Consider the following 25,042-nt stretch of genomic DNA (forward strand, 5'->3'; position numbering starts at 1 on the left):
TGTCCCTTTAAGACTGAACAGTTATCTGCAAGACCTTCAGGATCTTTAGTATTTTGTAGCTAGCCATCCTATTTTACACTATCCCTATAGTTTATGTAGTTTTAATCATATGGTAAATTACAAAAGTCTAGGTTGAAATCAATTAAATCAATACTAAACTATATGGGTGAAATTGACTTCAATGGACCAAAATTTCACCTTATATCACCAGTTAAAAAAAAAAAAAAATCCACACACACATGCTTTAATTACAAATATCAATGTAACCTCAACTGAAGTCATTAATGACACTTCCATATCTGTGCCAGCTTATTTTCTGTAATTAGATGGCTCTAGAAATTGCAATGGTGGCATTATAAAATACCTTAACAAGGGAGAAATCTCACCTGTACTTCTGAATCAGCATCAACATGCTGTAGCTGAAACCAGGTGTCTCTGTTATGGTATTTCTGGAGATCTTCCTTCTGTATAGCTACTTTTCCTGGAAATTGAATAAATCAAGAAGCATTGTTTAAACGTATTATTTTTACACACAGATTTATTTCAATAGGACTTCAATGTAAACCGTTTTTTCAAACCAGTGATCTAATGACTATTCCCCACAATCAGAGCTATAGGGCTATGAAAAACTAGCAAGACAATGCATTACTTTTCTTTATGGCAAGAAACTTTTTCTACTTTGCATCATGAAAAACTTTGAAATTCCTTACAGCATACTCATTTAACAAGTTGAAGTATTGTACAGCATCAATCTGTTTATGACTGGGTTTACAGTAAAATACCATGATGCTACAATAAACATCTGTCAGAACCTTGAAAACCTACTGGCATTGTCCTGCCATTTTAATTTTAAAGGCAGAATTCCCCAATAATCCCAATGGAAAGTTCCAGGCATTGTAGTAGGTTTGGACTCATAACTAGACGAGTGGACATGGCTATAATATATGCATTTTACTTTATATTTTAATAGAAAGCACTGTTGAAGCAGGGGACACCAAGTTATGACCCCTGGATTTTAATTCCAATTCTGCCCTAGCTGGCTGTGTGACTCTGAACTTTACACATAGACTCTGTCATTTTACAACCTAAAAATTGGTTAAGATACAACTACCTTACTCACAAGAAGTTTGGAGGCTTAAAGTTTGCAGAGACCTAGCATTCTACTAATAGTGCGCCATCCACTTGAGGACAAGAATCATTATTCGCATGTACAGGTACACACTACTTCTAAATTTAGATCAAGGAAAATACATGCTAGCGCTACCCTTACATTTTAACTCCCACTAAAGCGTATGTGACCTAACTAAAATAACAGGCTCTAATTCCATGTGTGTTATGAATTGACGTATGAGCACTAAGGTCCAGATTTTTAAAGGTTTTAGGGATTGCTACACATGCTTAAATCCTGTTAGGCATTGAAACACTGAGTGCAGCAATGCCAAAACACCTTTAAAAATCTGGGTTTACGGCTGAAACTTTCACTTCATCCAGATGGTCATAAAGGGAGTTGTGTCAAGTACTCTCTAACGGGCAGTAAAACCTTTTTGGAGGAAGTTTATTTTTTTGTGTTTACAGAGCAGTTGTACAAAAGGAGGATTGATGGCCAGTCCCAGAAGACCGTGTGATTCTCAGAGAGCAGCTTTAGGCTAGATGGTTTCCCAAGGACTGACTGATGAAGGCACAGTGAACAAAGTGTTTTAAGTTGAGAGAAACAGATGCAAGACAGCTGCCTTTTGGTAAAAGGGCAGTGGTGTTGTACCTGAAGTTTCTGCAAAAGGGAGTTGCCTGTGTGCAGTTCATTCAAGGAATCAGGACTTGTGTACAGTTTGTAAATAAAAAAAAATACACTTAGAAAAATGCCCTGTCGCTGATTTATCTTCCAATGGGAAACCTACCTGCAAGGCCTCTAAATCTACCATGCGTGGCAAAGGGTCAGTGATATTCGTATTGCATACAAACTAAAGCCCAAGTATCTATAGATAATATTCCCAAAGCAGGGAATAAACAAACTAATAAACTCAAATCGCTTACCTTGTTGGCACACTCTAGCTTGATTTCTTACAAGAAAACTTGAATGAGCATTTAAGTAAGTTTTATAATTCATGTGTTGAAGTATCCCCTGACCAGCATTCAGCCCTTTTCTCAGTTGCGTTCAGACCCTTCCACACAGTGTTCCCTTGTTTTCTAGCTTCTCCCAAGTAGCTATGAGTTACAGCTACCACTGGCCCTCTTGTCACCAACAAGCTGCTTCCCGTGCCAGCTCCCACCCTTTTAGCCCCAATGCCTAAAGTGCCTTGCATAGGTGGCGGGTATAAGAGGCCAGGGGAGGCGATGCCTCCCCAGACAGCCAACATGCCGCCCTTGGAGCATGCCACCACTGAAAGGGAGGGCGTCCCAGCTGGGGCCCTGCCTGCGATTCACTGCCAGGCCCCGTTACCGCTCTTCTCCTGAGGCTCTGCCTCTTCCTTTCCCAACTCCTCCTACATGGGGCCTCACAGGAGAGGGTGAAGAGGCACACATGAGTGGTGAGCAGCCTGCCAGCTGGTGGGCAGGGGAGGGGGTGAAGAGGTGCGAACAGCAGAGACGGGGGTGGAGCATGGGCAGGGCTTCAGGGGAGGAGGCTGAGTGGGGGCGGGGCCATGGCCTGGGTGCCATCCATCTCCCCAGACAGAGGAGTCATGTGCTGCCCCTGATGCCTTGCCCTCTCTCCACAGCCAGGCTCCCCCAGATTCCTGCCTCTGGCTTTCTGCTCCTAACTAATTCTGTGCAGCCTCTGACTCATTCGTGAACTCCTCTGACCTCAGCTCAACACTTCCCCTTCCTGTCCTTAGATCAGTGTTTATCAAACTTTTGTATTGGTGACCTCTTTCACACAGCAAACCTATGAGTGCAACCCCCCTTCTAAATTAAAAACACTTTTTTTTGTATTTAACACTATTCTAAAATGCTGGAGGCAAAGCAGGGTTTGGGGGTGGAGGCTGACAGCTTGCAACCTCCCATGTAATAATCTTGTGACCCCCTGAGGGGTCCCAACCCCCCAGTCTGAGAACCCCTGTCTTAGACCCCTCTACTGGCTGGATGTTATATTGGGGATTAACAGAGTGCCAAATAATGAGCCACCAAGTTCATTACAGTATTTTTATTGGATGTGCAGTCTTAATGACTCTCACTTCTCAGGACGCCAATCATGAAATTACACAAACCTATAGTGTAAGATAGCAGATATTTGAATTATTTATGGGGAATACATAGCTGGTGAAGTTACGTTATTGAGAGTGTATTTGTAGAGGAATTATGGATATGTATTTTCTAGGCTTCAATTGTTATGGTCCAACAGGCAGCACCTTGGCAAACTGGCTTCTCTAATGAGCATGTGAATACAGTAAATCCACAAAAAGAAAAGGAGTACTTGTGGCACCTTAGAGACTAACCAATTTATTTGAGCATAAGCTTTCGTGAGCTACAGCTCACTTCATCGGGTGAGCTGTAGCTCACGACAGCTTATGCTCAAATAAATTGGTTAGTCTCTAAGGTGCCACAAGTACTCCTTTTCTTTTTGCGAATACAGACTAACACGGCTGTTACTCTGAAACTAGTAAATCCACAGGTGACCTCCCAAAAATGTCTTTGGATTTTCATTTGAAATTGTTTGTTCACTTTCGCTTATGATACTCTTCTAATCCAGTGCACAAATTCTCTAGCCAGACTCTGCATGTAACAATTACCTCACAAGTAATGTCCCTGGCACGCTTTCATCAGCCAATTCCATTCATAGTCACCTTCATTTCATGGAACTTTCCCATAGAAAGCTCTCAGGCAATTTAGTTTACATCAGAATATTAACAGCACATATGCTGACACATTATACAGGCCCTAATTCTCCAGCTGGATCTGTGCAGAGTTTGGACAACTTCTTTTGAGTTCCAGAAGGGCAAGCCTGCACAGATCCAATTGCAGGATCAGGGCTATAATATGTAACTACAGTATAAATATTTTTGGACCATGGATTCATTCATCCAGCACCAAGTGGATTAATATGGAGGTACAACTGTTTTGATCAGTAAACTGAACAGTGCTACTTTGCAGCGCAAACAAATGCAATTCAAACACTGTGCTTATGTTTTTCCAGAAGTGAGGTTGAAAGGGACAGTTAGCAACAAACACAGAAGCTACATTTTCTGTCTTCGTTATTCTTTTCTCTCCCCTCTTGTGTGTATTTGTCTTGTTTGGTCTTTTAGGAAACAGGAACAGACTTCGGCAACAGCTCCAGCCCATCCTAACTAACTTTTTCTCTCCCCCACCCTCAAAAGTACATTTATTACCATCTTTAATATCATCTAAGAGCCAGTCAAGCAGGGTTTCTTTCCTTCTAAACGTTCTCTACAGCTAAAGGGATATTGTTAACATGAAAGTTTTACTTCATATTTTACAGTTCAAACGCTTTAATTGTTTTCCTTTCTTTTTCTGTATCTTTAATAAAAGCTTAAAAGGATTTGTAATGGTGTTTGCCATCTCCTAAGCAAGCTGAGGTCTCTGTACGTGGAACCCTGTGCCTTGTTTAAAACAGGAAAGGTTGTTAATGTTAACATCTTTGACTCCTTTGGGCCCATTTATTCCATTTAAATTAATACAACACACCTCAGACCACACACCACAATCTTATCTTTTCCCTCACAAGGGGTTCCAGACTTTCAGCACTTCCTTTGCCAAATACAAGAAACTGCTGTCCCAAACACGAACAACTATTAGTGTTGGGTACTTTGGTAAAAAGGCATGCGAAATATGAGAAGTTGAAGGGACAGCGTTAAGGCTGTGGGAATGGGTAAGTTGTGGGCCTGAGAGTGGAGAAGTAGAGCGTAGGTATTGTTAGGTAGCATAAATTTTCATTTCCTTGTTCTTATGGTTGTGTCAGTTATGTAAACTCTGTTTCACAAAAATTTTTGTGTATTAATATATTTTGTATATAATCCAAACTATACCTGTTTTCCTTCTCGTAAGTATAAATTTCTAAGTGTATATGTAATTGAATAGACTGTACAGCAATTTATATCTCAGGCTAATTCTAATTTGTGAGCTGATTTCTTAAAGACTGTTTTTGTGTAACTCAGTTATTGATTTTCTTTATTTGTATGGTTTTTATTTTTATTTATATTTGTTCACTATTTTATTACTCCCTTATGGGTCTAGTGGATGACAGTCACAGCTTCCTACTTCCCATAAGCTACTTCTGTCCAGTGCATGATAAAAGGCAGAATTAGTTCTCTCCTCCTATAATCTTGATTTCTCCTAGTACGGATTTATTGCTCTAGATAAAACTTCCCACTGCTTCCTAATAATATGTTTGGTTTAGTATAGGATTCTTTTTTTGTCTTCCTTCAAGTCAAGAGCAAATGTCACAATGAGGACTTCGAAAGGAGGGCTTTGTGTGTTTCCTCAGTACCAAACTGTAACAATTCTAAAGATTTGCATCTCCTCAGCTTTGAAAGTATTCATCTGAGAAAAGCACAGCTGTTCAGTAAACATGTCAGCATAGATAAAGGAGAAAGAAACTCCGCCTCCATTCCACTGGATTGGACAGAACGCTTCAGGGGTTATGGGGCCTGCCCAAAGCAGAGGATGCATATTAGGATACACCAAAATTAGAGTTAAAAAAACAAATTTGCCTTTAATTGGCTTCACTTTGCCACAGCTCCTCCACCAGACTAAGCAGTGGGGAGTGGGGTGGAGGGAAGGACGCAACCTGCCAGAATTCTCTGAGTCACAAATGGTGTTTCACGCCCACCGAAGGCAGCTTTGCAGAGGCCACAAAGGCCCAAAGTAGCAGCAATCAATGTCAGGACTGCACAGCAGAGAGGAAGGATCCTCACAGAACCACGTTAGGTCTATCTGCACGAGTTCCTTGCCCCTCCAGGTAACAGCTTAGTGAGCCTGAACACAACATCTAAGCACCACCTCCTTGCCCCCTACCTCACCAGCCTAACCCACAAGTCAATCAGACAGCACAGAGACGTTCTATTTGGGAGTAAGAGCTCCTTTCTCATGTAGGAGAGGGCCAGGATTTGGCCCACAGTGAAGTCATCTCCCCACCTCAAAAAGCACTTCATTACACACAAGATTTTATTATTTCCAGGTTACAGCATGTATATGTGCAAACACTTAGCAAAACAAAAACAAAAAACAACAAAAAAAACCTTGCTTCAAATAAGTGTCCTCACGTTAGTGTTAGGGGTATAAGTTTTCAAAATAAATAGAATCTTGTCATCATTTTCCCTACACTTTTGATTGAAGCAGAGGATAAATAATTGTGTATCGGTCACAAGAAAGGTATACAGGATTAACTATTCTCTTAGTGTTGTGCTAAATGATCTGACGAGGTGGCATGTTTCCTGTTTTTAACTGATCTGTACACTCAAGGTCATGGGTCTGCATCCTGAGCTACTCATTACACGCCCATGAGAATACCAGCTGGGGGCTTAAAGTGGAGCTGTTTTTCTTCAGTCATTCTTTTCAGGATTTGGCTAGGTTAAGGAAGAAGTTTTCTGCTACAATGTACTGCCATTAACTGCCTTTTTTGCATTCGTTATTTTCTCTCATTTAATATTTCCACCAAAGTGAAAGGGAATACCCAACATACTCAAAACTAACTGTGAATTAAATGAAGGTTACTTTTCTGTAACTGAGATTCTTTGAGATGGACTTTGCATATTCACACTCATGGGATGCTCTGATTGGTACAGCCTAAATGGTAGAATTCTAGCCATTGGAGTGCTCACACGCCTCAGTCGCCTGTCCCTTCAGTGAACACTGAGCGTCCCAGAGCGAGGATTTTCAGTTCCTTCCCCTACGACCCCAAGCCCTTTTAGTAAGTAAGTAGCAGGGAGAGGTAGGCGTGAAGTGTGAATTTGCGGAGTCTGTCTCTAAGAGCCTCAGTTACAGGTAATGACAGGTTTCAGAGTAGCAGCCGTGTTAGTCTGTCTTCGCAAAAAGAAAAGGAGTACTTGTGGCACCTTAGAGACCAACCAATTTATTTGAGCATAAGCTTTCGTGAGCTACAGCTCACTTCATCCAATGCTGTAGCTCACGAAAGCTTATGCTCAAATAAATTGGTTAGTCTCTAAGGTGCCACAAGTACTCTTTTTCTAGTTACAGATAAGTAACCTTCCGTTCTCTTTCAAGCGTCCTCTGTATATTCCCACTCAGGAGATAGATTAGTAAAGCAGTATCTGACCCAGGATGGTGGGACCACAAAGTCCTAATTAAATAGAGACTGCAGGACTGCTTTGCCAAATCTTGCATCAGAGCTAGATTCTAAGCAGTAGAATTTAGTGGAAGTGTGAACAGAACAGCTCTACATATTTTTATTAGAGGAAAAGTGTCTAGAAAAAGCCATAGAGGATGCCTTCGATCTAGTAGAAAGTGTTCTAACTCCCTGAGGAAGGGACAACCCTTTCAATTCATAAGATACTTTAACACATAATCTAACCTATCTTGAAATCATTTATACAGAAATAGCTTTTCCCTCATTCTCTCTTTCATAAGCAATAAATTTTGGTGCTGTCTGAATTGTTTAGTCCTATCTAAATAAAGGGCTAGATCATCTAGAGTATGTAACATAGCCTCTCCACCATATGTATATGGTTTGGGGGGAAAAACAGTAAAATTATAGACTGCTTTATATGAAAATCGGACACCACTGTTGGTAAAAACTTTGGGCATGTATGAAAACCAATAAAGGGCAGATCAGTGAATAATGCATGTAGTTCGCTTATAAGCCTTATAAGCATTGCAGAGGTGAAGGGTATTAAAAACACTGTCTTAACAGACAAATAAAATAAATTATAGCTTCCTAAACGCTCAAAGAGAGGTCTCATCAAATGTGAAAGCACGAAGTTTAAATCCCAAAATGGCATAGAGCACCTTATTGGAGGGTATAAATTATTTAGGCCCTTTAAGAACCTTTTAACTACATCATTAGTAAAAATTTATTTCCTCCCCACAGGTACGTGATACGCTAATATGGCTGGGAGATTAACCTTTACTGAAGATAGTGAAAGACCTGCTTTTTTTAAGGTATAATAAATATTGTACAACATAACTAACTGGTGCTGTATATGGATACATATCATACATGGAAATCCATAATAAAAATCTTCAACTATAACACTTCTGTGTGGGCTATTTCCTGGAATGCAACCATACATTTTGCATTTGTAATAAACAACTGTTTTCTGACATTCCCAGAGTCCTACTCCCTACTCTTTAAGATGAAGAGACTGAAGATCAGGGTGATAAACCCTTCTGTGGTGTTGTGACAACTCCAGTGCCAGAGGCTCCATTAGCCCTCCTGACTAGTGAATTAAGTCTAGATACCATTGTCATCTGGGACACACTAGTATTATTAAAATTACCTTATCCTTGCCCATCTGACCTTGTTTATAACTTTCTGCATGAGGGAAAATAAGGGGGAAGCATACATTAAGCCCTGACCCCAATGTATTAGAAAGACATCCAGTATTGATTCCCTGTCTCCACCTGCGCTTGAGCAAAATTTCTGACACTTCCTGTTGCTGCTGGATGCAAAGAGGTCTATTGTGGGAATCCCTCCCCAAAACTGAAAGGATGTTTTACTATTTAGTCCTTCAAAGACCACTTGTGCATCTGACATGTTGACCTGCTTAGATAATCTGCGAGCGTGTTTTGCTTCCCTGCTTCATGGATTGCTAGTGGATGATGATACTCTATATACCAGTTCCAAAGTTTCTTTGACTCCATACATAACAGTAGGGAATAAGTCTCCCCGCCCCTTCTTGCTTGTTCAGATAATATAATGCCATCATATTGTCCGTTACCACCTGAACTACCTTGTGTTTGACCTGAGGTAGAAATGACTTTAAATCAATCTTGTTGCTCTCAGATCTAACCCACTGATGTGAAGATACTTTTCATTTGGTGACCCATGAGGCTCTGATTAACAGCCTGTTGTTCAAATGTGCCCCCCAGCCCAGTGTGGATGCATCAGAGACAAGTATTTCCAATGGAGGACGGGAACTGAAAGGCATAATTTCATTACACTTTGAACATTTGCTCACCATGTTAGTGGTGCTAAAAGCTGGGGTGGAGTTACTAGTTTGCATTACATGTCCCTAGTCTGTAATTTACTGGTCATCAGTTCTGAAGCTCCCTCATCTGAAGATGAACAGATGGCATCATTGGCACGGTTGACACCAATAGACGCAGCAACCACTGAAAAAAAGGTAGTGGTTGTTGTGGGGATTGATAAAGGAGATTTATAGACATTTTTACTTTTATAAATTTCTCCTCTGGAAGGAAAGCTTTTGCCATAGTTGAATCTAGTATTCCCCCAATAAAGAGTTTCCTTCAGGATGGGATTAAAATGGATTTTTCCCAATTTATTTATAATCCCAGACTGGCAAAGAGGAAAACATTTGTTTTTACATGCAGTAGGGTGTCTTCCTTGGATGACACTTTTATTAACCAATCGTCCAGGTACAGATACACAAACATCCCCCGCCTGCTTAGGAACGCTTCTACTACACTTAGGCATTTTGTAAATACTCTGGGTGCTGTAGACAACCCAAAAAGGAGGACCTTGTTCTGAAAATGGTCCTCTCCCACTATAAAAAACAGGTATTTCTGATTACAAGGTCTTACGGTCGTATGGAAATATAGGTCTTTTAAATCCATAGCTGCAAACCAATCCTGAAGGGAAACAGAAAGGATTATAGAAGGTAGAGATAACATGTTGAAACAAAATTTCTTTATATAGGTGTTTAATTTTCTTAAATCCAAAGTAGGGCAAAGGCCCCCTGCCTTTTTTGAAATTAGGAAAACAAAAGTAAACAATCTCTTCCTCTCTGATCTGGTAATACCACTTCTACTGCACCTAACTCCACTAGAGATTAGATCTCTGCTCTTACCAAATCAAGGTGAGCATGATCCTTGACCAAGGATAACAGAAGTCAGTTGTTGGAGGGGTAGGGAACTGACACACTCCATACCTCGGGGGCGGGCCCTGTAGCCCCCATATTCCTCATCTATATATAACTGTGATATTTCATATAAAGCATACCATGTGAGGTATCACGGGAAAGATTATGATCTGTTGGAACACATTGTTCCATCTAAATATGTATATCATTAATACATATGAAGTTATGAGAATGTGTTGTATGGTTGTCACTAAAATATGCTGTGATTTGGGGAATCACCCAGATATTCGATCCCCTGAGACAAGGGCAAAGGAAATAACCAACGCCCGGGTGGATGTCAAACAACCATCAACAGCCACTGTCCTGCAAAGGAATTACAATTTAATGACTCACGTGTGCAAGGCCACACTAGAGGAATTGCTCAACCTTCCCTAGTGACTCAGCAATGCCCATCAGACATGCTTGGACTTGTATTCTCCAAGCATATAAACTAAGGATTTGGCTACACTTGCGAGTTAGAGGCCTAGCTCACTACCCGTCCACACTGGCAAGGCACGTAGAGCTCTCTGACTCCACGCCTAGAGAGCTCCTGGTAGTTCACCTTGGCGAGAAGATTAACGCTTGTTGCGCCTTGGCTGAAACTCCTCGGTGTCAGTGTGACGAGGTGTTGCATTACTGTGCTCTGATCAGCCTCCGGAAACGTCCCATAATCCCCTTAAGTCAAGCGGCCACTCTTCTCATTGTTCTGAACTCGCTGCAGGAATGCGGAAATGTCCTTTGAAAGCTCCGTTTATGACAGCTGGCTGCTTATTTGCTCCGGGACAAAGCAACCATTGCTGTGGAATGGGGTGGGGTGTGTGTGTGTGTGTGTGTGTGTGTATGTGTAAGAGAGAGGCGGGGGAGGGGGGTCTGCTGCTGTCTGAATTTACAAGACAGCATGCAGACATGCTTTCAGCCCCCCAAAAACCCACTCTCCCCCCACATACACAACACACTCCCTGTCACTCCACTCCACTCCACCCCACCCCCATTTGAAAAGCACGTTGCAGTCACTTGCATGCTGGGATAGCTGCCCATAATGCACCCCTCCCAATGCCGCTGCGGGTGCCGCAAATGTGGCCATGCCAGTGGGCTCGAAGCTGTCAGTGTGGACAGACTGCAGGGCGTTCCCTAAGGCGCTCTCCGAAGGCTGGTTTAACTCAAAGCGCTCTACATCTGCAAGCGTAGCCATGCCCTCAGAGTATAAAACAGAACAGAGTGGCCCCATGCTTTTCCTTTTCTCCTTCCTCCCACCCCCACCCAGACTGCAAGCAACAAGAATGCTCAGAAGACTGAAGACTCCAACAGAGGAAACTGGCCCAGGTTTATGAGACAAACCTGTATATTAAGGACTGTAAGATCCAGGGGGGGTGAAAATATTGCTTGATCTAAATACTGTCTAGTGTGATAATGGTTAAGGTTTAGACTGTGTGTTTATATTTTCTTTTCGTTTGGTAACCACTCTGACATTTTGCTTATCACTTATAATCACTTAAAAAACTATCTTTTGTAATCAGTAAACTTGCTTTAGTGTTTATCTTTACCAGTAAATTTTCCTGAACTGTTGGGCAAATCTGCTCAGGTTTACAAAGGCTTGTGTATCTCCACTTTCCATTGATGAAGCGGTGAACCAATTAATAAACTTGCATTGCTCAAGAAAGGTCTTGAGCAGTGCAAGACAGTATAGTCTTGAGGTACAGTGCTGGGAGCTGGGGGGATTCGGCTGGTGTCTCTCTCTGTGTGATTCATGAGTGGCTCTGGGAGCATTCGTGCAATCTAGCTGGGTGTGGGGCTCCACATGCTGTTGTGCTAAGTGATAACAGCACCTGGAGGGGTTTGCTGCTTATCACTAGCAGAGCATTGTGAGAGACAGCCTAGGCTGGACATATAAGGGGGCACAGTGGTCTCACAGGCCTAGGCTGCACCCCCAAGGATGCCAGCACAGGAACATCTTGAACTGAATAGTATACCTGCATGCAATAACTTCCAGGATCCACCTAGCTGATGTTATTAATTCCCATTTGTGGTAAAATTTGCACAAGTGATTCCCAAACTGAGGGTAAACAATGTCCAACTGGGCTGGTTTGTAACTCTAAAGCCTTATGTTACATCTGAGGCCTTGTAGGAATCACAGATGATGAAGTTGTGGCATTCTTCCCCTTATTATGAGGCTTACAAGGCTTCTTCCTCTGCTGTTGATGTTGAGAGGCATGAGACTGAGGCTGAGGATAATAATTCCTCCTCTATCAGTGAAGAATCGACATAGAAGACATATATTGTCTTTGATATCTAAAATTAGAAGCTAGATATGATCTCCTATTCATTGTAAAGAAGCCCACAGATCTAGTTGTAGATATCACATTTTTCATCTTTTCTAGCATTTCATCTATCTGTACACTAAATAGGACGTTTCAAAAGGAAGGTCTTCAATCCTCATTTTCATCTCATGAGGCAGGCCTACTGATTTGAGCCATGCATGCCTTCTTAAAATGATAGCTGAAGCTACTGCTCTAGTCAAAGCATCTGAAAAGTCAAATACTGCTCTCCATTTGTATTTAGCAACATTCTAGCCTTCCGTGAGTAGAGCATTTGCTAATCTCTTAAACTCCTCATGTAAAGTATGATGAACAACATTTTCCCCCACAGAGGGTACTGGTATCTTGCCATGACAGACTCATAATTTGAAATATGCATGGCTACAGTGGTAGAAGAACTTTTCCTGCCAGTGACATTTAGTCTTTTCCCTGCATCAGATGGGGTGGACTGTAGTTGAGCACTGTTAGATCTCCGCAAAGCCACTTCTACACCCAATGAATTGGGAGTCAGGTAGGTGTGGAACATGGCCAAACTGTCCTAAGGTAATTGGGACAACTTGTCAGCCTTCTTTGATAAAGGTGGAAGATGGAGGATCGTTCCAGATTGTCTTTGCTGGTGGGCACAACCCTTCCAATAAGGAAAGTGTAACTTTGGTCTAGTTGAGATGTCCCCTAACTGGGGTGAGCCTCCCTATACAGGTGCAGAGGAACATTCAAAGGGGGCCTGGCGGGGCCTAGGCCAGCCCCAACAGGGGGTGGAGAGGGAGCACCGGCCAGCCCCACTCCACACCCAACTCTGCTCTGGCCCTGCCCCCAGCCTCAGCCCCTGACCGTGGCACTGTGCCCAGCCCCATCCCCAGCCTCTGCTTCCCCACCATGGCCTGGCCCCACACCCGGCCTCAGCTCCTGGATGTGGCTCTGGTTTCCAGCCCCAGCCTTAGCCCCCTTACCCAGTCTGCATCCCCCAACGCCCCAGCAGCCGCAGCTCCAGTTCCAGGGGGGTGGGGGTGGGCATAGACAGAGGTAAGGGGATGTATGACCCTGAAAATTTTGGGGACCACTGGTCTAGTAGCTGCTCCCAGTATATCAAAAATGGGATGGTGTGATTCCTCAATTGAAAATTAGGGAATATCCAATGTATTCGCCATAGACTCCACTAACTCATGGAATGGCATCACATCTTCTCAAGATGACAAGGCTAACTTGTCCCCTACATTCTGGGGATGTCATTCCTCCAGAGTCTGGATCTGACTCCCTGAACTCCATTAATTCTTCCTCTTCTGATAAAAATTCCCACCCTGCTGTAGGAGATTTAGCAGGACTTCTAGGTTCTTTTGTATCCAGTAATTGTACATCCTGTCTGAACTGAATCAGAGAAAACCTATTCCCATACATAGGGAATAAGAAGGTAAGGTGCCAGAAAAAAACAGTGTAGCCATCAAACCCAAGGTGTTATTTGCCAGTCAGGCCAGAAACCCATATTTGGATTAGATTTATTTTTATATATATATAAAAATCTATATATAAATCTTTTATATTTATATATATAAAAGATTTAATATATATAATTTTTATATATATAAAAATAAATCTTTTCCCAAACAGATCTGAGGTATAAGGGTATCTTTGTTCATAATACCTCTAATCAGAGGAAGAATATGGATCGCAAAACGGTTCTGCAAAAGGTAATTCTTGGTTCAGACAGAACTGGAGACAGTAATACCCTTGCTGAACAAAGGAAATTGGAGAAAAATTCCTCCCCAGAGAATTCAAAGACGTTTTACGTGGTGGCAGGAGAGGAGAAATTCTGAATTCCTCTACATGCTCTCTCCTTGCTGGAGAAAAACATATCTGAGTCTGCTGTCATACAAGCTCTTCTTGTTCCATCAATATAGCTGACTTGATCTCTGCCCGAACAGAGGATGGAGCCAATCTGCTGTGGTGCCACACTATTACCAGCCTCTGGTGCCTCAGTACTCCCTCATTTCACCAGTTTCTCAAGCCTAAATTTTGGAATCGGCTCATCTGGATCTGAGTGTGTCATATCTAAGAAAGAATGTCTCCTCACCTTTCCATGAAGGTAGATATCACTTCTCAGCTCCTCAAACATACATTGTTTAGAAGGGCTTTCTCCTGCAGATTGGCTCTTCTAAAAGAGGTGAACATCACTGAGGACTGAAAACTCATACGTCTCTGGCCAGTCAAGTCTTTATTAAAAGGACTGGCACTAAACATAGAAGGCTGACACCTTCAAAGGGTTTCTTTTTCTGATCTTTAACTCTAGGTTTTTCAGCATTAGTGGTTGAGTGGCAGACTCATCCAGTGCCAGTGCAGATCTGTGGGCTCTTCTGGAACCATATCCTTTCCTGGTTCCAGATGGTTTTGACGACTGGTCCTTGTAACAGAATTGCTTGAAGCCTATTCTGTCTGTCTTTGCTCTTGTTGTAAAAGTAGAGCTTTTTGAACACTTGGAAGGCAAGGGTCCTTTCCCTAAACGTGCCAGGCATCTAGCATGCATATCCAACGCAGGGAATGCACTGGACAAGAAACGTCTTTTGGAAAAGGGTTTCTTCTTTAGTTCCATCCAAGTAACTAACTATATTACCAATCACTAAAACAGTAACTAACAACATTTAAATACTTACCAACTAAGATCTAAATCTAATCACGCACCCACAAGCTCCACACAAACTGTTCACCTGGTTCCAGTTAGAAGGAACTGAGGCAGCTGGAGCACCATGCCCCTTTTATATCCTCACCTTGGAACTCTTCACTTTCATTGCAGGGAGGAGGGGCATGAGTGCTCCAACAGCTACTGCTAGCTAGAATTCTACCTTTCAGGCTCCACCAGTTGGAGCATCCCATGAGTGGGAATATGTAGAGGACACTCAAAGGAGAATGGGTATTTACAATTTCCTTACACAGGTATTAAGACAGTGATACTGCTCTCTTTCTGCCACTGTGCCCAGACGTATCTGGTTTACTTATTACTGCTGAGATGCACTAGTCTCAATGGTTTTTCCAAGTGTAACCCCCCAAATCCTTTTCCTTTTTGAAGAGTTGGATGACAATTGTTTCCTATATTACATACATCCTGATTTGTCGTCTTTGCTTTACCACTCTCACCCAAATTCCTTGAGGAGTGTATGTGTGATTGAAGTAGGAGAGAAAAAAAGCTTATTTTATTTTAAAGGGAAGAAAAGCTATTCTGGTTTCTCTCACACAAAAAATAAACCCTAATGAGAACAGAATCAGTTTCATTTGCAATAGTATCTTTCCTACTCAAAGTATCTCAACATGCTTTAAAAACAATAGGTTATACCAGGGTAACATCCCTCAAGCCAAAGCAGGGATACACAATGTCCAAGGACAGTTTGACATAACCAGCTTATTTTCATAGTAAACTGTTTGCATTTACACACACATTACATATATGTAAAAATAGAAACATTTCATGTTTCAGACCAATCAAGCCTTGCATTTCTGTCTTTATTACATGTTGCATTCCACCTGGCATCCAAGATACATCCAAGGCACAGCTGTTCACAGCTTTATCATCAATTTAGCTTAGAAGATCCTGAATGACTTAGCAAGTTAGCGTCAGGAAAATGCAGACGTAATAATGAAACATGAAAACTCACAAATGTGTTTATCATTATGACCCTTTCATCCGCCAGTGCCAAAAATATACTGCATTGTTGCTCTAAAATTTATCTACTGCATAAGTGTTTATCTTCTGGGTTTGTTTTTGTTCACAGATGTCTTATAAATAGGAAGAAAACATCTGACTTATTTTGTTTTTGCTGGCTCAAGACTTCATCTCTGCTACACAATGTGTAAGTTACACTTCTACCTTTGATGCCGGAGAATTCACCGTCACAACAGGCCAAGGTAGAAATATAAATATTTCAAATTTGAATTAAAAAACAAAACAAACAAACAAAAACACCTAGTCAAAGCTCTAGAACCTTGACAACCTAGGCTTTTATATCCTGTGGGATTAGGTGCCTCCTGGGGAGGGTTGTTCTACATAGAGACTTCTCTCTGGACCATGCCTAGGTCCCAAATACAGCCTTTTGGTCTCCCTTCTCTTGCTCATGGCTCGACAGCCTCAGCTTCTTCTCACTACTGTCAGTGCACACACACTCCCACCCCTATTCCAGCCTTTACCTCTCCTTTTAGTCAGTGCTTTCTCATGCCTCAGTGTTACCACTCCAGCTCATCTGGCTCCACAAGCTCCCCTTTGCTCAGTATCTGGTCCCAACTTCTTCCAGGCCTTTGCTCATGCCACCAATGACACTCAATCCTCTGTCGTTCCCATGTCAGGGGTCTCCATATGTGCAGGTCTCACTTCATCTGGACTCTTAGTCCCTACTGCCCCATTCACTTATTGAGAGAGAAATAAGGGGTGTCCTCTTCCCTCCAGTGAAACCGATGGGTATATTTCAGGCCAACCATGAAAATCACATTTTTGTTAGGAAACTTTGGACACTAAAATATAGTTCAAATATTGCTTGCAGAGGTTGTGAACTTGACTGTCTGTTTCCTGTCTGATGGGATAGATTTGACATCTTTTTGATTTGGGGTTTTGGAGAGGGCTAAGTGCGTGCATCCCAGAATTCTGAGAGGGTAGGGGTTTTTAGGTAGTATGCTGTCAGAGTTCCTTCTGAATAATTAATATTTGATGGGGCTTTTATTTACTGTAATATTAATTATCAAGGTTCTAGAGCTTTGACTAGGTGTCTTTTTTTTTTAATTCAAATTTGAAATATTTATATTTCTACCTTGGCCTGTTGTGACAGTGAATTCTCCGGCATCAAAGGTAGAAGTGTAACTTACACATTGTGTAGCAGAGATGAAGTCTTGAGCCAGCAAAAACAAAACAAGTCAGATATTTTCTTCCTATTTATAAGACATCTGTGAACAAAAACAAACCCAGAAGGATAAATACCTATGCAGTAGATAAATTTTAGAGCAACAATGCAGTACATTTTGGGCACTGGCAGATGAAAGGGTCACCCCCTCCTGCACCCCAACCCCAATTTCATGAGCATTCATGGCCCGCCATACAATTTCCAAACCCAGATGTGGCCCTCGAGCCAAAAAGTTTGCCCACCCCTGCTTTAAATTGACTTCAATAGACTTTGGATCAAGCCCATAAAGTTACAGCTGCATTTCTATGAACAAATCCTATTCCCAAGAAAATTACTGCCTATTTATTTAGTGAATCCAGCTCCTCCCTCTTCTACTCTCCAGCCCTTGTCTTAGCTTTGCCAGAGTTAGTCTGACCAGGATAACTCTCCTTTCCAGGACCCTCAAGACTGTAGTCCTTATTAGGAAGAATTCCTTTCTTCAGATGAAGAATCAGCAAGATCAGATTAGAAAGGGAAGGACCACCTCCTTACTACCACACAAGAGAGTCTCTCCATCAGAGGAGCATGGGTTTTTCTCCAATTTCTAAAAGAAGGCTCCAAAGCTTAAAGAAGTTTCAAAAAGTTTAAATTTCAGTTTCATAATTTCTTCTTTTTTATTCAAATCAAGAGATTTCCCTACTTTCTGCCCTAAATCCTGACATTTGAGAAGTGGCAGAGTGTACAGCAATTAAGATTTTACACTAATGAGTCTTTTAAGTTGAAATGCCTTCTATTAGAGGTTCCATAAATGGAGTTGTATATGTCCAAAACCACCTTGATGGATTAAAAAATTAGTTCAGGGAGCTTTGAGAATATTATTTGTATTGCAGTAAGTGCCTGGAGACTCCAGCCAACACCACGGTCCCACTGTGGTAGGTGCTGTACACAAAAATAGGAAGAGCTAGTTCTTGCTCCAAAGAGCTTAAAATCTGAGATGATGAGAAAAAGAGTTGGAGAAATGATGTATTATCCCCATTTTATAGACTGGAAACTGAGGTAGAGAGAGATTGAGTGACTTGCCCAAGGTCACATAAGTCTGCCAGAGTTGGGTACTGAAACCAGATCTCCTGAGTTCTACCTCAGTGCCTTAACCAACAAATTTATCCTTCCTCCTTTACACGATTTCCAATATCCCAGTGCAATATCCCACTCCTCTTGAGAAACAGCCATCTCGCCGGAAGAGAAAGCTGAAGTTGCCACCAGAAAGCTCTGCAGGACAGTAGTGTGGTCTTCCTTACACTCTTTCATGAAGCACTGTAGATTGATTCTTTGTTCTACTCATGTTGCTTTAGGTATCAGAGTGCTGAGGCAATTGTAGCAGTTTCAGTCATACAGTTCATTGTGTCTCCCATCCATTCGATATGTTATTTACCTAATCTTCTGTGACTGCTGTTCAGATTTTATCCATTTTGAGCAGGAGTACAAGGGTGCAGAAACATGAACTTTACCTGACTGGATGTCTGCACGCTTTCACTCCAGTTTGAAATGAAACACACAAAGATAATGCTGCCCTTCGCCTTAAAAAAAGAGATAGCAGGAGAAACCCTAAAGTGAAGAATAGTAGGCATCCTGATTTGTCTACAGCTCTCAACCTATTTACCATTGTGGGCCACATACGCAGCTCTCTCTGTGTTATGTGGACCCATTCACACAATATATATGCTACCTGTATGGTCCTAAGGATGTCACGTGGGCCGCAGCTGTGTGCTGATTGGGCCATAAGCGGCCTGTGGGACCACTGGTCTAGAGAGGAAAGCTCTCTAATCTTTACTAGATAAATGTTAGAGTTCAGTTTACTAACTGAAAAGTTTCTTAACTCTGAACATATATTAAAAGTTTTAAAAAGTATATCGGAACAAGTAGCACAGTAAAGCTTTGGAAATGACAGAAGTTCAAGGCAGGACAGAAGACTCCAAACAATCCTTCAAATGGTTTGACTTCTAATGCCAACAATCAGTGGCTCAGGGGAACATATGCCCCTCTGTTTTAGATTGTAGTATCTGTACAAAGATTTACCATTATCAGATAAAATCCCTATTTTAAGTAAACCTGCCTTTGTATCTCAATGCAGTGGAGTCACTAAATAAATAGGCAGTAATTTTCTTGGGAATAGGATTTGTTCATAGAAATGCAGCTATTACTTTATGGGCTTGATCCAAAGTCTATTGAAGTCAAATTTAAGGAAGGGGTGGGCAAACTTTTTGGCCCGAGGGCCACATCTGGGTATGGAAATTGTATGGCGGGCCATGAATGCTCACGGAATTGGGGTTGGGGTACAGGAGGGGGTGAGGGCTCTGGCTGGAGGTGTGGGCTCTGGGGTGGGGCAGGGGATGGGGATGTGGGATTTGGGGTGTAGGAGGGTGCTCCAGGCTGGGACTGAGGGGTTCGGAGGGTGGGAGGGGGATCAGGGTTGGGGGCTGCGGGCTCTGTGGGGGAGCCAGAAATGAGGAGTTCAGGGCGCAGGTGGGGGCTCTGGACTGGGGCAGGACGGGTGAGGGCTTCGGATGGGAGTGCAGGCGGGTGCTCCGGGCTGGGACTGAGGTGTTCGGAGGATCAGGGAGCAGTCTCTGGGTGGCGCTTACCTTAAGCAGCTCCTGGAAGCAGCCCCCCTCTGGCTCCTACATGGCAGTGTGGCCAGGAGGCTCTGCACGCTGCCTTGTCCACAGGTGTCGCAGTTCCCTGCCAATGGGAGCTGCGGGGGCAGTGCCTGTGGACGGGGAAGTGCGTGGAGCCCCGTGGCTGCCCCTAAACATAGGAGTTGGAGGTGGGACATGCCACTGCTTCTGGGAGCTGTGGCACGCGTGAGCAGAGCGGACCCAACCCCGCTCACTGCCAGGAGCACGGGAGCAGGCAAGCCCCAGACCCCACTCCCCAGCGGGAGCTCGAGGGCCGGATTAAATCAGCTGACAGGCCGGATGTGGCCCGCGGGCCAGAGTTTGCCCACCTCTGATTTAAAGACTTCACCTGGTTTCAGCAGACTCTGGATCAGGCCCTAGAAGAATTAGCATAGTATAAAGTACCCAAGAGGAAACTAAATACAGGTTTAGTCAAAATTTCACACCCACAGAACAGACTTCGAAGCTATGGTTCCCACATCTTTCACCCAAGTATGTTCTTTCATAGTTAGTACTTTCTATTAATACGTGGTTTAAAAAAAAAAAAAAAGCTGCATGCTGCACCTACAATTCAGCTTTGAGCTATAAAGGGAACCATAACTCAGATCCCTAGCTTGTTTGTACGTAAAAATCAGTGGATAAAAGTGATTTTTTCAAAAATTTAAAAAAAATAAATTTTTCTTTTTAAAAATAAACCTATTTAAAATTTAATTTAAATTATAACAACTATGTTAAGGCATAAATAAATATTTCATAGATTATATTAAGTTTAATTTCAACGATTTAAGTGGTACACGTTTTCTGCTAAAGTTTTCAAAGAAGTCAAACCACTGAATGGTGGACGTCACTAACTAAGCACCTAGACCAGAGTTTGTTGAAATGCTAAACCAGCTTTTGACGTCAGTAGCCTCTTCTGCAGGTGTAGTGACAACATTTTCTTCATTTCAGTTTACTCAGCTAATTCTGTTCAATGACTAATTCATTCAAAGTTAAGAAACTGACTGGCAGTTGAAAAAGCAGGGAAGCTTGAATATAAACTAGCTGTGAAAGATAAATCCCTACAGCTCTAAAATCTTGAGGGACATGGTGACCAGAAACAATCAGTTCGGTTCATATTAATTCAACTATCTAAAAAACTTCAGTTAGCTTATGAAAATACGTTTTTCATTTAAAACTATTTCTCTTAAGTAGCCAGCCTATTTAAGCTAGTTTTATGTAATTAATAAAAAAAATCTGTTGTGTATTTTTATTGCATTTCCATCCAAACAGAGCTTGACACCAAGTCATGAGTAAATAAGAAATGCATCATTTACCATTTATTAACATAATAAAAAATGTAAAGATTAAGAATCTGAACAAATGTATGTTAAGCTATGTAAGCACTTAAATAAATACGTATATAGTGTGTCCTATTAGCAAAAAATACCAAATTTAGTGTAAAGGCTATATTTAGTTACAAGTCAACATATTTTAATAGTTACTAATCAATGAGAATCAACCTTTTCTTTATGAAAGTACAACCGCAAAACAAGGTTCAAATCAATTATTTAAATCCATGTTTCCTGCTTGCTGACTTAAATCATGATTAAACGCAGTGATTTAATTTGCTTTGATTTAAAATCAATGCACCTTGTGTAAAGTATCAAATAAAAACTGCAGAGTTTTGAGGTCTTTTTCCCTTTTTTTTTATTATAAGAATTCAGTGACTGTATGCTGAAATAACTATACTGAGAAGAAGTGTGTTGATCGCTAGATAGATTCACTCTATATGCACTAAGCATGACTGTATACTGCATTTGTACAGCATATATTCACTTTTTTTGTAACTATTTCTCCACACTCCCCTCCAGCCCCCACAAACTTAGCAAAGCACGTATTCCTCATTGTGAACTACAGATTTACTAAGCTGGAACATTGTTGTTTACAATAAAGATAATGTATGATTTTGTCAAACTGTTGAAAAAATAATCCATCTAAAACTTTAAAATAAAAAATAACATTGCAAGGATAATGAAAAATGTCTGTGCTCCTAAAAGAGTGGTTTTCAACCAGAGGCCCACAGACTGTCGAAGGGATCTGTGAAAGGTTGTCGTTACAGTGGTTTTCAGCCTGTGGTCTGCAGACCCCTGGGAGTCCAAAGACTATGTCTAAGATTTCCCAAAGGGGTCCGCACTTCCATTTGAAATTTTTAGGCATCCACAAATAAAAAAGTTTGAAAAAAAACCCTGTCCTAAAACAAATACATTTTGACATTTATATGACCGATTAAAAGGGTTTTAAATCTCCTCCCCGCTCCTCAACATCATCATGAAGGCTTGAGGAAGCTCCTTATCCTTCTAACTGATTGTCTAGATGGTCAGTTAGCACTCAGCCAGCCAGGCTGTAAACCTACAGCACACTAACCTCCAGGGCTGCCAACTGTCTAATCACACAAACCCAAACACACATGCTGCCCTGCCCCTTCCCTGAGGCCCAGCCCCGCTCACTCCATTCCCCCCTCCCTCCAACACTCACTCTCCCCCACCCTCACTCACTTTCACCAGGCTAGGGCAGGCTGTTGTGTTGCGGGGAGGGGTGCAGGCTCTGGGCTGGGGTTGAGGGGCTCGGAGTATGGGAGGGGGCTCCGTGCTGAGCCTGGGGCAGAGGGTTTGGGTGCAGGAGGGGGCTCTGGGAAAGAGTTTGAGTGCAGAAAGGGGCTCAGGGCTGGGGCAAGGGGTTGGGGTGCTGGGGCAAGTGAGGGTTGAGGGTTCTGGGAGGGAGTTTGGATGTAAGAGGGGGCTCAGGGCTGGGGCAGGGGGTTGGGGCAAGGGAGGAGGTAAGGGGTGTGGGCTCCAGCTGGGCAGTGTTTACCTCAGGCAGCTCCCGGTCGGTGGTGCAGCGGGGCTAAGGCAGGCTCCCTGCCTGCCCTGGCCCCACTCCACTCCCAGAAGTGGCTGGCATGTCCCTGCGGGCCAGGGGTGGTGGAGCTCCGTGTACAGCCCCTGCCTGCAGGCACCGCTCCCGCAGCTCCCACCGGCTGCAGTTCCCGGCCAATAGGAGCTGTGGAGTCAGTGTTTGAGTTGTTGGCAGAGTGCAGAGTCCCTTGCCCCCCAGGGACGTGCCAGCCACTTCTGGGAGCAGCACAGAGCCAGGGCAGGTAGGGAGCCTGCCTTAGCCCCACTGCACTGCCAGACTTTTAGCCGCCTAAAATCTCCCGGTTTGGCTTCAGTAGCCTCCGTGAAATAGAGCCCGATTCCAGGAGACTCCGGAACCGTACTAACCCCCGAAGCACTCACTTGTCATGTGGATCCTGCTGCCACACAGTAACAGTGCACTTTGACTATACTTGTTTGAAACAGGAGAAAATCAAAGAACTCTATGGAACTCTATGGTGCATCCGATGAAGTGAGCTGTAGCTCACGAAAGCTCATGCTCAAATAAATTGTTTCTAAGGTGCCACAAGTACTCCTTTTCTTTTTGCGAATACAGACTAACACGGCTGTCACTCTGAAACCTGTCTATGGAACTGTTAGTGAATGGCAGCAGGGTCCATGCAGCCACTTAGTGCATGGCAGATTAAATCAGGTACAGAACGCCCCAGTTTGCTTTGCACTAAGTGACCATATAGACAAGCCCTGAAGCAGATAAATGAAGTGCTACTGAGTTTACTGCACGTCGGGCTTTCAAACAGGATCCTACAAGCAGAGGTCTTGTCTACTTTGCATGGACACTGAAAAATCTCATGGGACTTTGCACAAGTAAGGGTTTGCCTTGATGTTCTGGGTGAAATTTCTCCTTCCCCTACCACTCTTATACTAGATGACCCATTAGCTATTGCCCCCTACTCCAAAGGTGGTAGTATTTTAGTGATGCTACATGCAGATAGTTTTTAAAGTATTTGGGGATCTTTTTGAGATTACAGGCCTGTGACGGCAGCACTCACCTTGAGTGCCTCCTTGAGATTGGGTATGGTACTGTAATCTTTTCCCTCCTCCTGCGCCCCCCCCCCCCCCGTAATGCATCCAATGAAGTGAGCTGTAGCTCATGAAAGGTTATGCTCAAATAAATCTGTTAGTCTCTAAGGTAACACAAGTACTCCTTTTCTCTTCGTGAATACAGACTAACACGGCTGCTACTCTGAAACTTGACCTCACTAGGTGGGTCTTCAGTGGCTCAGTCCTCTGGCCAAGACACACAGTCAAAATGGATGAACCCCTTCCAGAGCAGGGAAAGTCAAACAAACTGTCTGCCCTCACCAGGGTCTTCAGCCCCATCGCTAGCCCTTTAGAAGCCAGAATGAAGGGTGGGATTTAAAGAATCTTGTCCCCTTCTTGGAACTTAGACCACTTTGCTAGTGGCCAGTGGGGGAACGCAGAGTCACCCGTTCCAACTTCCTTGCATACAGCAGCCATGTACTGCTTCCTTTAATTAGTTACTGCTGCATTCCCTGGGCCTCTTCCCTCCTGCTCCCTTTACCTTCACCTGTTACCTTAGGGTTAAACTTGTCATGTCCTCTCACTCCCAGCTCTAGTAAATGCAGCCAGTTGAGCTCCTTTGGCCAGAGAAGAGCACCCTTTCTTGACCCTCTGGTCCCAGCCAGGAACTGACCAGCTAAAGCCCTGCAGCTGCTTTTATCTGAGCCTGCTGGGCTCTGACTGGCTGCTTCTACAAGGCCTCTCTAGGCAGGCTGGGAGGACCCATCTCTGCTGCTCCTTCCTGTGGCGGGGTGTAGCAAGAACCCAGCCCCTCCAGCAGGGATCCACAAAAGGCCACGTACATCCCATCACAAAGTCCTACATAAAATCAAGTGATTATAAATTATGTTGCTAACATTAATAATAATGCTGTAATACTTACTGTATATTTTGATTAAACTAATAATCTGCATTCCCCATCAACTTATTTGTATTTCCTAGCATATAATATATAGGAGACAACTTTTTTCTTTTGTGGTGTGTTTTTTTTAAATCACAATCACTATCATTAATGCCCATTCTAAGACCTGAATTCATATAGCTGCTTATAGTTTGATGAACATGGAAAATCCTGAACAATTACAACTACAATGAAAATAGGCATTTTATAAACACATACCTATGATGGAATCCCTTCGGAAAACATCTCTATCAAAAATGTAAAATGACAGGTGACGAAAACTCCGAGGAATTTCACAGTAAAAGTCTTCTCCATAGAAGGGGCTGGGGAAATAAGAAGAGTTAGTATTGGTATCT

At 42.7% G+C, this 25,042-nt stretch overlaps 1 protein-coding gene across 2 annotated transcripts in view; it reads right to left on the reverse strand.

The window, feature by feature from the left end:
- RASA3 (RAS p21 protein activator 3) overlaps positions 1–25,042 on the reverse strand; it is a 266,580-nt gene that overhangs the window by 93,977 nt on the left and 147,561 nt on the right. For both annotated transcript variants that reach the window (XM_073350720.2, XM_073350711.2), the window contains exons 3-4: positions 24,906–25,009; positions 387–481 (exon numbers count right to left, since the gene is read on the reverse strand). In XM_073350720.2, coding sequence (XP_073206821.2) covers positions 387–481; positions 24,906–25,009 — 199 coding nt within the window. The remainder of the gene's footprint in view (positions 1–386; positions 482–24,905; positions 25,010–25,042) is intronic.

Source organism: Lepidochelys kempii, chromosome 1 (assembly GCF_965140285.1).
Source record: "Lepidochelys kempii isolate rLepKem1 chromosome 1, rLepKem1.hap1, whole genome shotgun sequence".
NCBI lineage: Eukaryota > Metazoa > Chordata > Testudines > Cheloniidae > Lepidochelys > Lepidochelys kempii.